The sequence below is a fragment of the Heterodontus francisci genome, chromosome 19, assembly GCF_036365525.1.
Source record: "Heterodontus francisci isolate sHetFra1 chromosome 19, sHetFra1.hap1, whole genome shotgun sequence".
NCBI classification, from domain to species: Eukaryota; Metazoa; Chordata; class Chondrichthyes; order Heterodontiformes; family Heterodontidae; genus Heterodontus; species Heterodontus francisci.
In genome coordinates this window covers 46,366,075-46,381,817 of record NC_090389.1, presented here as the reverse complement: position 1 = coordinate 46,381,817, position 15,743 = coordinate 46,366,075, and the positions used below count along the sequence as shown (strand labels likewise).

At 45.7% G+C, this 15,743-nt stretch overlaps 1 protein-coding gene across 1 annotated transcript in view; it reads left to right on the top strand.

Annotated features, from left to right (window-relative positions):
* Positions 1-1,296: 1,296 nt before the first annotated feature.
* The window catches only part of slc25a26 (solute carrier family 25 member 26), a 274,969-nt gene continuing 260,522 nt past the window's right edge, over positions 1,297-15,743 (top strand). Inside the window, exon 1 of the mRNA XM_068051571.1 lies at positions 1,297-1,411. Coding sequence (XP_067907672.1) covers positions 1,376-1,411 — 36 coding nt within the window. The 5' untranslated portion in view covers positions 1,297-1,375. The remainder of the gene's footprint in view (positions 1,412-15,743) is intronic.

Sequence of the window (15,743 nt, the reverse complement as noted above, 5' to 3'; positions counted from 1 at the left end):
GAGCTGCTGATTGCGAGGTGCCACCTGGGTCCACAGCTGATCCCTGGAACAACCCAGTTGCATAAAGATTCAGAGCGATGGTGACCTTGACAGCTGCAGGGAAAGGAATGCCAAGGGGCCGCGATGCCTCAGGTCACTGTGCATCAGAGCATACAGCACCAAGACCATCTGCCCGGATAGGTGCAGTCTCCTACAGCACTGGCGGCTAACATTTGCAGGTAGCTGTCTTGGGTGGTAGACCTGATTTCTTGGGTAGTGCCTTCTTTCCTTGCAGCCCCCTGCTGTGCTCCTCTGACCTCCTGCTGTCCAGGAGGTTGCTGAAGCTCATGTCCAATGTCAGAGTAACCTGTTCCCATCTCAACTCCCTCAGCTGGCACTCGTTAGTTCACCAGGCCTTCCTTCGCCAACCCCAGCTGCCCAAATGATGCCAGTGGGCTCACATCCCTCTCCGGATTCCTACCACTCACCATTTACAAATGCAAGTCTTTGAGCTCCAGCAATGGCTACTCTTGTGATACAGTTTGAGCAGCTGAGCTCTATTCTGGGCTTCTACAATGTTAACCATCCCCTCCAATAGCCCTCATGGCTCCTGCCCCACCCGCGCAGTCTTCACAACTTCTACACCCTGCCGTGATCCAGACACAGCGTTTTCCCCATGCCCTTCTAGTGAATATCGCAAACTGCTCCTGACAAGCTTTGCACTGACATAAAAACAGAAAGTGCTGGAAATACTCAGCAGGTCTGGCAGCATCTGTGGAGGAAGGTGCAGAATTAACGTTTCAGGTCTGTGACCTTTCACCAAAACCTGTCAGGGATGCTACCAGACCTGCTGAGTATTTCCAGCACTTTCTGTTTTTCTTTCAGATTTCCAGCATCCGCAGTATTTTGCTTTTTATTTAAGCTTCTCAACGAGCCCCTTTAAAAATTAAAAGCAAAATACTGCGGATGCTGGAAATCTGAAATAAAAACAAGAAATGCTGGAAACACTCAGCAGGTCTGGCAGCATCTGGAGAGAGAAGCAGAGTTAACCTTTCAGGTCATCACTGCAATTTCTTGTTTTCCCTTTAAACATTGTTTCCCGTTCCAGAGGTGGTTGGACCCAGTGCCAACCTCCGAGAACGCGATCTTCAAAATCATGCACACACTCACTCCCGCATCCACCAGGATTTCAGAATCCAGCCTATGAACTATCCCACCTTAGGAGTGTTGCGCAACTGCTTCAGGTGGTGCAGTACCCGGAAGTAACTGCCACTGTTTGCTCTTTGACCCCGGAAACACTGTCTCGGGTTCAGGTGAACATGGCGCCGACCATAAGGAGCTGAGTTCCGGTCACTCGGTTCAGCTGAACGGAGTTTATGAAGAAAGCGAGTCTGCAATGATGGATGGCCGGGAGTTTTTAGCATCTCTTGTGGTGAGTGCTTCTATACGGCAAATATAGTTTCAGTTTAAACATTTATCTGCAGGAAGGAAGAGAATCAGCGCAGATCAAATGGCAAACTAAAATTGAAACATTAGTAAGGAGTGTTTTAATGATTTTTGTTGGGCTGTTTTGACAGATGCTTTGCATTTTAATCTGTTAATGAAGATTTAGATTTGGAGATACAGCACTGAAACAGGCCCTTCGGCCCACCGAGTCTGTGCCGACCATCAACCACCCATTTATACTAATCCTACACTAATCCCATATTCCTACCACATCCCCACCTGTCCCTATATTTCCCTACCACCTACCTATACTCGCGGCAATTTATAATGGCCAATTTACCTACCAACCTGCAAGTCTTTTGCCTTGTGGGAGGAAACCGGAGCACCCGGAGAAAACCCACGCAGACACAGGGAGAACTTGCAAACTCCACACAGGCAGTACCCAGAATTGAACCCGGGTCGCTGGAGCTGTGAGGCTGCGGTGCTAACCACTGAAGAGTAAGAAGTGTGAAGGCATTTTTCAGTAAAATCTCCCTTTAGCAACCAATGAATGATATGAACAGTGAAGTAAAACCCTATGCATACTGTCAACATTTCCATTAGTTTTTCTATATGGTTTAACAATTTGTGGATACTTTTCATTGTCCTTGGAGTAGTGACAGTGAAGTTGGTGGGGGCGGGGGGAACTCTTGCCTTGTTCACCGGACTAATGGCATTTAATTAAATGTTTCCCACATTATGACAGTAACTGTACTTCAAAGGTACTTCATCGATTTGTTAAGCGCTTTGGGATGTCCTGACGTCATGAAAAGCACTGTGGAAATGCAAGTCTGTCTGTGTTTTGAAAAATAATGCTGGAAATTTGGAACAACAGCTGAGTTCAAGTAGTTAGTAATGTTTTAAATAACTAAAGTAGTTGCTGTCCTGAATCAGATTGGCTGTAGGGATCTTTGATTCTGCAGTAGAATGGGTGAAAGGGGCACCATGCCCAATATACTACCAAAATACACAAGGACCTAGAATTTCCATGTGGGGAGTTGCCCTGCTTTTACACCAATGGAAGATGATTTGTGGCTGACAGTGGCCTGGAGAGATATTTGCATGTGAGTTTTCTGACATCTCATTTGCATATCCATTGCCATAAATCAGTTTAAACAAAACTCTGTGTAGAAATTCAAGTATGACCTTTAAAGAGACAGTTCTCGCTCAACAGTGCAGCAGCAGACTGGAGGACAAATAGAAGTAAGGAACAGTGTATGCTCACTCACCTGATTCACAGTTAACTTGACTACATGGCTCGTGAATCTTTTTCTGCACTCTTAAGACTGTCTATTACAGGAGAAGCTGACACATGCAGCCAAACAAGGCAGCAGGACGTAGAACACAAGCAGCGAAGCTGTCACAATTTCACAGACTATAACTTGCAGACCCTCCTTGAGGAAATAATAAGGGAACACAAACTGCTGGGTGTCTTTGGTAGCAAACCTGCCACTCTTGCCACTTGGTACTACTGGCATAGTGTCAGTTCTCTTCCTCTCGCAGCGCTGCAGACCAGTGTGGCAAAATGTTGAATGATTTCATCACAGTGATTTACTTGGCCACCTTCGACAACAGTGCATTGTTGACTTTATTTTTTTTAAAAAGCTTCCCAACCAGATTGGATAGGTTGGGGTTGTTTTCTTTGGAACTGAGGAGAGATTTAATTGAGGTGTACAAAATTATGAGGGGCCTAGATAGAGTGGATAGGAAGGATATATTTCCCTTAGCAGTAAAGTTAATGACCAAGGGGCATTGATTTAAAGTAACTGGCAGAAGAATTAGAGGGGAGTTGAGAAATGTTTTCACCCAGAAGTTGGTGAGAGTCTGGAATTTATGGCCTGAAAGGGTGGTAGAGGCATAAACCCTCATTGTATTTAAATAATGAACTTGAAATGCTGTAATCTACAGGGCTATGAGTTAAGAGCTGGAAAGTGGGATTAGGTTGGCTAGCTCTTTTTCAGCCGGCACAGACAAACTGGAGTGACCTCCTTCTGTGACGTAAATTTTATGTTTCCATAATGCACTCTAGATAAAGCCCCCTCCTAGTACCCTGCATCCTGTGGGTTCGAAACTGTCTTGCCTCACTATTCTAGAAAACCCCTTCCTCCACTTATACAGGCTGAAGGCCGCAAATCTTTTATTTGACTCTGCCATACCACTAGGCACACTTTCCTCAACTGCTATCCTTCTGCTCAGTCTTGCTGCAAAGGAAGTTGTTGTGCAATTACCATGGGAGGCACACCACCAGAGGGGCATCCCCAACTACAGACATCTCATGCCTTATGAGGAGAAAGCCATGGAGCTTGTAGGGAGGCAATCTACTTTTGCCATGGGAAATAGCAAGGTGGGAGAATATTGCTGGTGCCACGTTAGCGACTGAGCAACAACACTGTATCTTGGTAGCTCTGCGAAATACTACAGTCATAAGCTTACACCCACTTCTCCTTCCTTAATTCCAAGGGAGTAATGCAGTCCCGATCTTAGCTATAATCCTTCAATCCACCACAGTCCTCCTTAGATTTGTAAATTGTGTATGAAGGAATGGAAGCTAACCAATTTAACAGCTCTGCTCAAGAATGGAGAGAAGAATAAATTGGTAATGAGAAAACAGTTAATTTCGAATCAATTGTGGGTGAACTCTGAGAATCTGTAATTTGAGAGACCATTCGGCCCCTCAAGCCTGCTCTACCATTCAGTGCGAACATGGCTGATCTACCTAAACTGCACTTTCCTGCCCTCGCCCATATCTCTTGATTCCCCGAAAGACCAAAGATCTAGCCATCTCAGTCTTAAATATACTCAACAATGGAGCAACCATTGCGATAGATTTCAAACAGATCTAGCAACTCCATGAGGCACTGTGGGCCATCAGTAGCAGCAGAATTGTATTCAACCACCATCTGTAACCTCATGGCCTGGCATATCCCCCACTCTACCATTACCATCAAGCTGGGGGACCACCCCTGGTTCAATGAAGAGTGCAGGAGGGCATGCCAGGCGCAGCACCAGGTGTCAGCCTGGTGAAGCTGCAACACAGGACTACTTGCATGCCAAACAGCAGAAGCAGCATGTGATAGATGGGGCTAAGTGATCCCACAATCAATGGATCAGATCTAAGCTCTGTAGTCCTACCACATCCAGTCGTGAATGTTGGAGGGCAGTTGAACAACTAACAGGAGGAGGAGGCTGCACAAATATCCCCATCCTCATCGATGGGGGAACCCAGCACAGCAGTGCAAAAGGCAAGGCTGAAGCATTTGCATCCATCAGCCAGAAGTGCCCAGTGGGTGATCCATCATGGCCTCCTCCTGAGGTCTCCAGCATCACAGATGTCAGTCTTCAGCCAAACCGATTCACTCTGTGATATCAGGAAACAACTGAAGGCACTGGATACTGCAAAGGCTATGGGCCCTGATATCCGGCAATAGTACTGAAGACTTCCACAGAGCTAGTGACGCCCCTAGCAAAGCTGTTCCAGTACAGCTACAACACTGGCATCTACCTGGCAATGTGGAAAATTGCCAAGGTATGTCCTGTGCACAAAAAGCAGGACAATTCAACCCGACAATTACCATCCCATAAGTCTCCTCTCAGTCATCAGTAGAGTGATGGAAGGGGTCGTCGACACTGCTATCAAGTGGCACTTGCTTAGCAAAAACCTCCTCATTGCTCAATTTGGGTTCCACCAAGGACACTCAGCTCCTGACCTCATTACAGCATTTGTCCAAACATGGACAAAAGAGCTGAACTCAAGAGGTGAGGTGAGAGTGACTGCCCTTAACACCAAGGAAGCATTTGACTGAGTATGACATCAAGGAGCCCTAGCGAAACTGGAGTCAATGGGAATTAAGAGGAAAACTGTCTTCTGGTTGGAACCACACATAACAGAAAGGAAGATGGTTGTGGTTGTTGGAGGTCAATCATCTCAGTCCCAGGACATCACTGCAGGAGTTCCTCAGGTTAGTGTCCTTGGCCCAATCATCTTCAGCTGCTTCATCAATGACCTTCCCGCCATCACAAGGTCATAAGTGGGGATGTTTGCTCATGATTGCGCAATGTTCAGCATCATTCGCGACTCCTCAGATGCTGAAGCAGCCTGTGTCCAGATGTAGCAAGACCTTAACCACATCCAGGCTTGGGCTGATAAGTGGCAAGTAACATTTGTGCCACACAAATGCCAGGCAATGACCATCTCAAAAAAGAGAGAATCTAACAGTCTCCCCTTGATGTTCAATGACATTACCATCGCTGAATCCCCCACTGTCAACATCTTGGGGGCGACCATTGACCAGGAACTGAACTGAAGTAGCCATATAAATACCGTGGCTACAAGAGCAGGTCAGAGGCTGGGAAGTCTGCAGCAAGTAACTCACCTCCTGTCTCCCCAAAGCCTGTCCCCCATCTATAAGGCATGTCAGGAGTGTGATGAAATACTCTCGACTTAACTGGATGGGTGCAGCTTCAACAACACTCAAGAAGCTCAACACCATCCAGGACAAAGCAGCCCGCTTGATTGGCACCCCATCCACGACCTTCAACATTCACTCCCTCCACTGCTGGCGCGTAGTAGCAGCAGTGTGTACCATCTACAAGATGCATTGAAGCAGCTCACTAAGACTCCTTCGACAGCACCTTCCAAACCCATGACCTCTACCAGCTAGAAGGACAAGGGCAGCAGATGCATGGGGACACCACCACCTGCAAGCTCCCCTCCAAGCCACACACCATATTTTTCTTGGAACTATATTGTCGTTCCCTCACTGTTGCTGGGTCAAAATGCTGGAACTCCTTTCCGAACAGCACTGTGGGTGTACCTACTGCAGTGGCTCAATAAGGCAGCTCACCGCCACCTTCTCGAGGGCAATTAGGGATGGGCAATAAATGCTGGCCTAACCAGCGATGCCCACATCCCATGAACAAATTTTTAAATATCCACAACCCTCTGAGGTAGACAATTTCATGCATAAGTATTTTGTCATAGGGTGTGGTTGAGACTAAGATCATTGCATCTTTTATAAGGAAAGAAAGATTTGTATTTACATAGTACCTTTCACAGTCTCAGGATATCCCAAAGCGCTTTACAGCCAATGTAGTATTTTTGAAGTGTAGTTACTGTTGTAATGTAGGAAACACAGCAGCCAAGTTGCAGACAGCAAGGTCCCACAATCAACAGTGAGGTAATGATCAGATAATCTATTTTTGTGATTGTACCTGAGGGATAAATCTTGGCTAGAACACTGAGGATAACACCCCTGTTCTTCGAAATAGTGCAGTGGGATCTTTTATGCCCACTTGAGAGCTTAGACGGGGCTTCGGTTTAACATCTGATCTGAAAGACTGCGCCCCTGACAGTGCAACACTCCCTCAGTACTGCATTAGAGCTTCAGTCTAAATTTTTGTGCTCAAATCCTGGAGTGGGACTTGAACCCACAACTTCCTAATTCGGAGGCAAGAGTTGTACCAACTGAGCCACTGCTGACATGTTTAAGGAAAAGCAGGGAAGTGGATGAGCTTTGGATTGCTCTAATATCGAGATAGCAAAATATACAATGGCCTCTTGTGCTGTATTTCTATGGCTCTGTGTCTGCCAAACCTGTGGTCGAGACTTCTGGATGTATGTGCATGTGTTTTGGTAAAGCATGGGTAGGAACTACTATTCATTGTTTTGTTTGCTGTTAACTATTCAGTATGAATAGCAGAGCAAAACATTTTATAAGGAAGAACTTCAGTGCTCTCTCATCAGTATATATGCAAACTATGAAGTTGCAAATCTTGGAAGTGTTGAGAAAATTGTATGCTATACAGTAATGTTGAACTGCAAAGAAGAGTACTTGTGAATGCAAAAGCAAAATACTGCAGATGCTGGAAATCTGAAATAAAAACAGAGAATGCTGGAAATACTCAGCTGCTCTTGCAGCATTTGTGGAGAAACAGTCAACGTTTCAGGCCAATTACTTTTTGTCATAAATACACTCTGTATAAAGGCTCCCCCACCCCTTTTCTTTCATTGACGTGAGACATTGGTCTGGATTTTGGGTGGGGGGAATGGGTGCTGTTGGCAAACTCAGTGTCAGCAACTTTAGGATTTAGCGCATGGTGAAGGCTGGCTTGGGTCTGAAAATGAAACCTGACCCAGGCTCAATAGAACCACATCTGACCCGACCCGGCTCGAGTCCTTTCATTTTTTTTTCCCACATCTGACTGACCATCAGTTAACCTAGCTTCTGTTTTTCACTTTGTTGCTTATCTGCAAAAGCTTAAAAAAAAAACTGTAACTAAACAACCTCAAGTCCAAAAAGTACATTAATGTTGGAACCACGCACCGGCGGTGGTGATAGTGTGTGTCTGACCTGGCCTGGCCCGACCCGAACCCGACACATGTCGTTGGGTCCCGTCGGGTTCGGGTCGGGTAGCCATGCTCTAGTGCGTGGGCAGATTAATGCGGCAATCCAATCAGTTGATATGGGAGAACTTCCCCTTTCCTCCCCTTGCATTGCTATTAGAAACCCCATTGAAAAGTTACACCTTGTTTAATCAGATGTAACTAAGTTTTTAACAGCAATGTATTACTATTGCTAAACAATAGTCCACGCTGGGAATCCCCCTTAAACAATGTTACAATCCACTGCATGAGGTGAAATTCTCTTACCAGAGATCGCTAGGTCTCAGCGAGTTGGAGTCCTTGTTTCGCCACTGACCATAAACTCTGGCCCATTAACTCTATTTCTCTTTCCACCGATGCAGCCAGACCTGCTATGCATTTCCAGCATTTTCTGTTTTTATTTTGGTACTTCTGAATGTATAGAAACTCCCCACTTAAAGGTTTCGAACTGATGCAACAACCTCCTTCTGCATAAACACGAGGGGACATAGCTTTAAGTTGAGGGGTGATAGATATAGGACAGATGTCAGAGGTAGTTTCTTTACTCAGAGAGTAGTAGGGGCATGGAACGCCCTGCCTGCAACAGTAGTAGACTCGCCAACTTTAAGGGCATTTAAGTGGTCATTGGATAGACATATGGATGAAAATGGAATAGTTTAGGTCAGGTGGTTTCACAGGTCGGCGCAACATCGAGAGCCGAAGGGCCTGTACTGCGCTGTTATGTTCTATGTTCTATTTGACAAAGGCCCTAAAACTAACAAATTTATTGACCGTTTCAACATTATTAATTGCAACATTTTTATAAGTTAAAAATTAAACTGGTGTAACGGCCATTTAGTAATTATACTGCCATTTGCATTCCAAGTGTCGGCATCAGGACTTGAGCGGTACACTTTTGTGTTTTACTAAATAGTTTATTAATTTTCCACCATTTTCTTGGATTCTGGATTCACTGGTGCTGACAGCTCCCAGTATGTCTTCCAGGTGCCCATCTCTAATGATTGAGTCTAGCTTGTAAATATAGGCTGATGATCAATCTTTAGGGGACATCACAACCAAACTTGATGCCACTGTCTTCTGACCTCCATGTGCAGTTCTTGGGAGATGTTACTGGATAGTAACCAGGAGAGAGACTCCTGGCTTTTTTTTAACCCCACGATCTTGCTTGGGGTTTCAAGCTAACTACTATACTAACCGAGATCAGCAAACTCAGCACCGTGATGAATCAAATCTGGGACTTTGAGGACTATGGGGGAAAGAACAGGGAAGTGAGACTAATTGGATAACTCTTTCAAAGAGATGATGGGCCAAATTACCACCACCTGTACTCTGATACTGTGATCAATATCCCTTAGTATTTCACCAGGTTGTACCTTTAACCTCTAGGCTGTAAGGTGCGGGGGTTCCTTATTTTTACTTAGACGTGTTTCTTTACAGCTAGTTGAGCACGTTAACTCTGAACAATTTGAGGCCTTTTGCTTTTAAAAGCCTCACTATGATGCATTTTGGGAGGACTAACAAGGCAAGGGAATATCCAATGGATGGTAGGACTCTAGGAAGTACAGAGGGACCTTGGTGTACTTGTCCATAGATCACTGAAGGTCACAGGTAGATAAGGTGGTTAGGAAGGCATATGGGATACTTGCCTTTATTAGCTGAGGCATAGAATATAAGAGCAGGGAGGTTATGATGGAGCTGTATAAAACACTAGTTAGGCCACAGCTAGAGTACTGTGTATAGTTCTGGTCGTCACACTATGGAAAGGATGTGATTGCACTGGAGTGGGTACAGAGAAGATTCACCAGGATGTTACCTGGGCTGGAGCATTTCAGCTATGAAGAGAGATTGGCTAAGGTTGTTTTCCTTAGAGCCGAGAAGGCTGAGGGGGAACCTGATTGAGGTATACAAAATTATGAGGGGCATAGATAGGGTAGATAGGAAGAGACCTTACTGACCCGAATTATATTGTCATTTGAGCCCTCTGACCTTTGTTCGAAAACATTTATCTTTTTTCAAACGTATTTTTACCACCACAGTGGCTCTTCTGCTTTTCAGAAGGTTTCTGAGCATGTCTGTCTTCCTCCATCTCATTTCCTCTGTTCCAGGTACCATTCCTGACTCATTTGCAGTTTTAATATATATCTAGCATTCAGGTTGAAAAATCTGAATCAGCAAACAGTCAGACAATATATCAAATGGCTGTTTATATATAGAAGGGGGATCCTTGGTTAACTTGCTGATGTTGAGGAGTATCGGAGCTAAGAGAGTGAAGTATGAGGATAGGTTGCATGGACTAGGCTGGTATTTCCTTGAGTTAAGAAGATTAAGGGGTGATATAATTAAAGTGTTTAAGATGATGTAAAGGATTTGAGAGGGCAAGTAGGGAGAAACTATTTCCTCTACTGGAAAAGTTCAGAACAAGGGGGCATAACCTTAAAATTACAGCTAGGTTGTTCAAGGGTGATGTGAGAAAGCACTCCTCCACACACAGGATAGTAGAGATCTGGAATACTCTTCCCCAAAAAGCTATTAAGGCTAGGTCAGTTGAAGAATTTAAATCTGAGATTGACAGATTTTTCATTAGGTAAGGGTACCAAGGGGTATGGAACCAAGGCAGGTAGATGGAGTTAAGATACAGATCAACCGTGATCTAATTGAAGGCTGGAACAGGCTGAATGGGGAACAGCAGGGTGGAGTTTTGCATTTCAGTCCCTAGCAGTCTAATGCAAACATTTGCTTTGCATCAAAAACCAGTCTTGTAAAGCTGGAACTTTGGGTTTGAAGATTCTCGATTTTTGGACCCTCTGAATCTAAATATCTTGGAATTACCTTGTGGGGAACATAAAAACTGACTGTAAAAGCTTATATAAATATGTGAAGAGAAAAAGATTAGTGAAGACAAATGTAGGGTCCCTTACAGTCAGACGGGGGGTAATTATAATGGGGAACAAAAAAATCGCAGATAAAAAACATACTTTGGTTCTGTCTTCACAAAGGAGGACACAAATAACCTCCCAGAAATGTTAGGGAGCTAAGGGTCTAATGAGAGGTGGAACTGAAGGAAATCAGTATTGGTAAAAAAAAAGTTTTTTTTTATTCATGGGATGTGGGCGTCACTGGCTATGCCAGCATTTATTGCCCATCCCTAATGGCCCTTGAGAAGGTGGTGGTGAGCTGCCTTCTTGAACTGCTGCAGTCCATGTGAGGTAGGTACACCCACAGTGCTGTTAGGAAGGGAGTTCCAGGACTTTGACCCAGCGACAGTGAAGGAACGGCGGTATAGTTCCAAGTCAGGATGATGTGTGACTTGGAGGGGAATTTACAGGTGGTGGTGTTCCCATGCATTTGCTGCTCTTGTCCTTCGAGTTGGTAGAGGTCGCGGGTTTGGAAGGTGCTGTCTAAGGAGCCTTGGTACGTTGCTGCAGTGCATCTTGTAGATGGTACACACTGCTGCCACTGTGCGCCTGTAGCGGAGGGAGTGAATGTTTGTGGATGGTGTGCCAATCAAGCGGGCTGCTTTGTCGTGGATGGTGTCGAGCTTCTTGAGTGTTGTTGGAGCTGCACCCATCCAGGCAAGTGGAGAGTATTCAATCACACTCCTGACTTGTGCCTTGTAGATGGTGGACAGGCTTTGGGGAGTCAGGAGGTGAGTTACTCGCCGCAGGATTCCTAGCCTCTGACCTGCTCTTGTAGCCACAGTATTTATATGGCTACTTCAGTTCAGTTTCTGGTCAATGGTAGCCCCTAGGATGTTGATAGTGGGGGATTCAGCAATGGTAATGCCATTGAATGTCAAGGGGAGATGGTTAGATTCTCTCTTGTTGGAGATGGTCATTGCCTGGCACTTGTGTGGCACAAATGTTAATTGCCACTTATCAGCCCAAGCCTGGATATTGTCCAGGTCTTGCTGCATTTCTACGCAGACTGCTTCAGTTTTTGAGGAGTCACGAATGGTGCTGAACATTGTGCAATCATCAGCAAACATCCCCACTTCTGACCTTATGATTGAAGGATGGTCATTGATGAAGCAGCTGAAGATGGTTGGGCCTAGGACACGACCCTGAGGAACTCCTGCAGTGATGCCCTGGAGCTCAGATGATTGATCTCCAACAACCACAACCATCTTCCTTTGTGCTAGGTATGACACTAACCAGCGGAGAGTTTTCCCCCTGATTCCCATTGACTCCAGTTTTGCTCGGGCTCATTGATGCCATACTCAGTCAAATGCTGCCTTGATGTCAAGGGCAGTCACTCTCACTTCACCTCTTGAGTTCAGCTCTTTTGTCATGTTTGAAGGCAGTAATGAGGTCAGGTGCTGAGTGGCCCTGTCTGAACCCAAACTGGGTGTAACTGATCAGGTTATTGTTAAGTAAGTGCTGTGTGATGCCACTGTTGATGACACCTTCCATTGCTTTGCTGATGATTGAAAGTGGACTGATGGGGTGGTAATTGTCAGGGTTGGACTTGTTCTGCTTTTTGTGTACAGGACGTACCTGGGCAATTTTCCACATTGCTGGATAGATGCCAGTGTTGTAGCTGTACTGGAACAGCTTGGCTAGGGGCGCGGCAAGTTCTGGAGCACAGGTCTTCAGTACTGTTGCCGGAATGTTGTCAGGACCCATAGCTTTTGCAGTATCCAGTACCTTCAGTCATTTCTTGATATCACGCGGAGTGAATTGAATTGACTGAAGACTGGCATCTGTAATACTGGGGACTTCAGGAGGCCGAGATGGATCAACAACTTGGCACTTCTGGCTGAAGATTGTTGCAAATGCTTCAGCCTTATCTTTCGCACTGATGTGCTGGGCTCCCCCATCATTGAGGATGGGGATATTTGTGGAGCCACCTCCTCCAGTTAGTTGTTTATTTGTCCACCACCATTCACGGCTGGATGTGGCAGGACTGCAGAGCTTAGATCTCATCCGTTGGCTATGGGATCACTTAGCTCTGTCTACTGCATGCTGCTTATGCAGTTTGGCATGCAAGTAATCCTGGGTTGTAGCTTCACCAGGTTGACACCTAATTTTGAGGTATGCCTGGTGCTGCTCCTGGCATGCCCTCCTGCAGCTTCATTGAACCAGGGTTGGTCTCCTGGCTTGATGGTAATGGTAGAGTGGAGGATATGCCGGGCCATGAGGTTACAGATTGTGGTCGAGTACAATTCTGCTGCTGCTGATGGCCCACAGTGCCTCATGGATGCCCAGTTTTGCATTGCGAGATCTGTTCGAAATCTATCCCATTTAGCATGGGTGATAGTGCCACACAACACAATGGAGGGTATCCTCACTGTGAAGGCGGAACTTGGTCTCCACAAGGACTGTGCGGTGGTCACTCCTACCAATACTGTCATGGACAGAGGCATCTGCAGCAGGCAGGTTGGTGAGGACAAGGTCAAGTATGTTTTTCCCTCGTGTTGGTTCCCCCACCACCTGCTGCAGACCCAGTCTAGCAGCTATGTCCTTTAGTGCTCGGTCAGTAGTGGTGCTACCGAGCCACTCTTGGTGATGGACATTCAAGTCCCCACCCAGAGCACATTTTGTGCCCTTGCCACCCTCAGTGCTTCCTTCAAGTGGTGTTCAACATGGAGGAGTACTGCCTCATCAGATGACGGAGGGCGGTAGGTGGTAATCAGTACGAGATTACCTTGCCCATGTTTGACCTGATGCCATGAGACTTCATGGGGTCCGGAGTCGATGTTGAAGACTCCCAGGGCAACTCCCTCCCTACTGTACACCATTGTCCCGCCACCTCTGCTGGGTCTGTCCTGCCGGTGGGACAGGCCATACCCAGGGATAGTGATTGCTGTGTCTGGGACATTGTCTGTGAGGTGTGATTCTGTGAGTATGATTATATCAGGCTGTTGCTTGACTAGTCTGTGGGACAGCTCTCCCAACTTTGGCACAAGCCCCCAGATGTTAGTAAGGAGGACTTTGCAGGGTCGACAGGGTTGGGTTTGCCGTTGTCGTTTCTGGTGCCTAGGTCGATGCCCGGTGGTCCGTCCGGTTTCATTCCTTTTTATTGACTTCGTAGTGGTTAGGTACAACTGAGTGGCTTGGTATGCCATTTCAGAGGGCATGTAAGAGTTAACCACATTGTTGTGTGTCTGGAGTCACATGTAGGCCAGACCAGGTAAGGACAGCAGATTTCCTTCCCTGAAGGACATTAGTGAACCAGATGGGTTTTTACAACAATCGACAATGGTTTCATGGCCATCATTAGACTAGCTTTTAATTCCAGATTTATTAATTAAATTCAAATTCCACCTTCTGCTGTGGTGGGATTCGGACCCATGTCCCCAGAGAAATACCCTGGGTCTCTGGGTTACTAGTCCAATGATAATACCACTATGCCACAGCCTCCCACTAGGGAAATTAATGGGGTTAAAGGCTGACAAATCCCCAGGGCCTGATAATCTGCATCCCAAAGTACTAAAGGATGTGGCCCGGGAAGTAGTGGATGCATTGGTGGTCATCTTCCAAAATTCTATAGACTCTGGAGCAGTTCGTACAGATTGGAGGGTGGCAAATGTAACCGCACTATTTACAAAAGGAGGGGGAGAGAAAACGGGGAATTGCAGACCAGCTAGCCTTACATCAGTAGTGGGGAAAATACTAGAGTCCATTATAAAGGATGTGATAGCCGAACACCTGGAAAGCATAAATGGGATTGGATAAAGTCAGCATGAGTTTCCAAATGGGAAATCATGCTTAACAAATCTACTGGAGTTTTTTGAGGATGTAACTAGTAGAATAGATAAGGGAGAACCAGTGGATGTGGTGTATTTGGATTTTCAGAAGGCTTTTGTTAAGGTCCCACATAAGAAATTAGTGTGCAAAATTAAAGCACGTGGAATATACTGGCAAGGATCGAGAATTGGTTGACAGACAGGAAACAGAGAGTAGGAATAGACGGGTCTATTTCCGGATGGCAGGCTGTGACGAGTGGTGTGCCGCAGGGATCAGTGCTTGGGCCCCAGCTGTTCACAATATATATTAATGACTTGGGTGTGGGAACTAAATGTAACATTTCCAAGTTTGCAGATGAGACAAAGCTGGGGGGAAATGTGAGCTGTGAGGAAGATGCAAAGAGGCTCCAGTGTGATTTGGACAAGTTGGGTGAGTGGGCAAATGCATGGCAGATGCAGTACAAAGTGGATAAATGTGAGGTTATCCACTTTGGTTGTAAAAATAGAAAGGCCGATTATTATCTGAATGGTGATAGATTGGGAAAGGAGGAGGTGCAACGAGACCTGGGTGTCCTTGTACACCAGTTGCTGAAAGCAAGCATTCAGGTGCAGCAAGCAGTTAGGAAGGCGAATGGTATGTTGGTCTTCATTGCAAGAGGATTTGAGTACAGGAGCAGGGATGTTTTACTGCAGTTATACAGGGCCTTGGTGAGACCACATCTGGAGTATTGTGTGCAGTTTTGGTCTCCTTATCTGATGAAGGATGTTCTTGCCATGGAGGGAGTGTAAAGAAGATTTATTAGGGGATTCCTGGGATGGCAGGATTGACGTATGAGGAGAGATTGGGTTGACTAGGCCTATATTCACTAGAGTTTAGAAGAATGAGAGGGGATCTCAGAAACCTATAAAATTCTAACAGGACTAGACAGGCTAAATGCAGGGAGGATGTTCCTGATAGCTGGGAGTCCAGAAGCAGGGGTCACAGTCTCAGGATACGGGGTATGCCATTTCGAACCGAGATGAGAAATTACTTCACTCAGAGGGTGGTGAACCTGTGGAATTCTCTACCATAGAAGGCAGTGAAGGCCAAGTCATTAAATATATTCAAGAAGGAGATAGATATATTTCTTAATGCCAAAGGGATCAAGGGATATGGGGAGAAAGTGGGAGCAGGGTAGTGAATTAGACGATCAGTCATAATCTTTTTTGAAT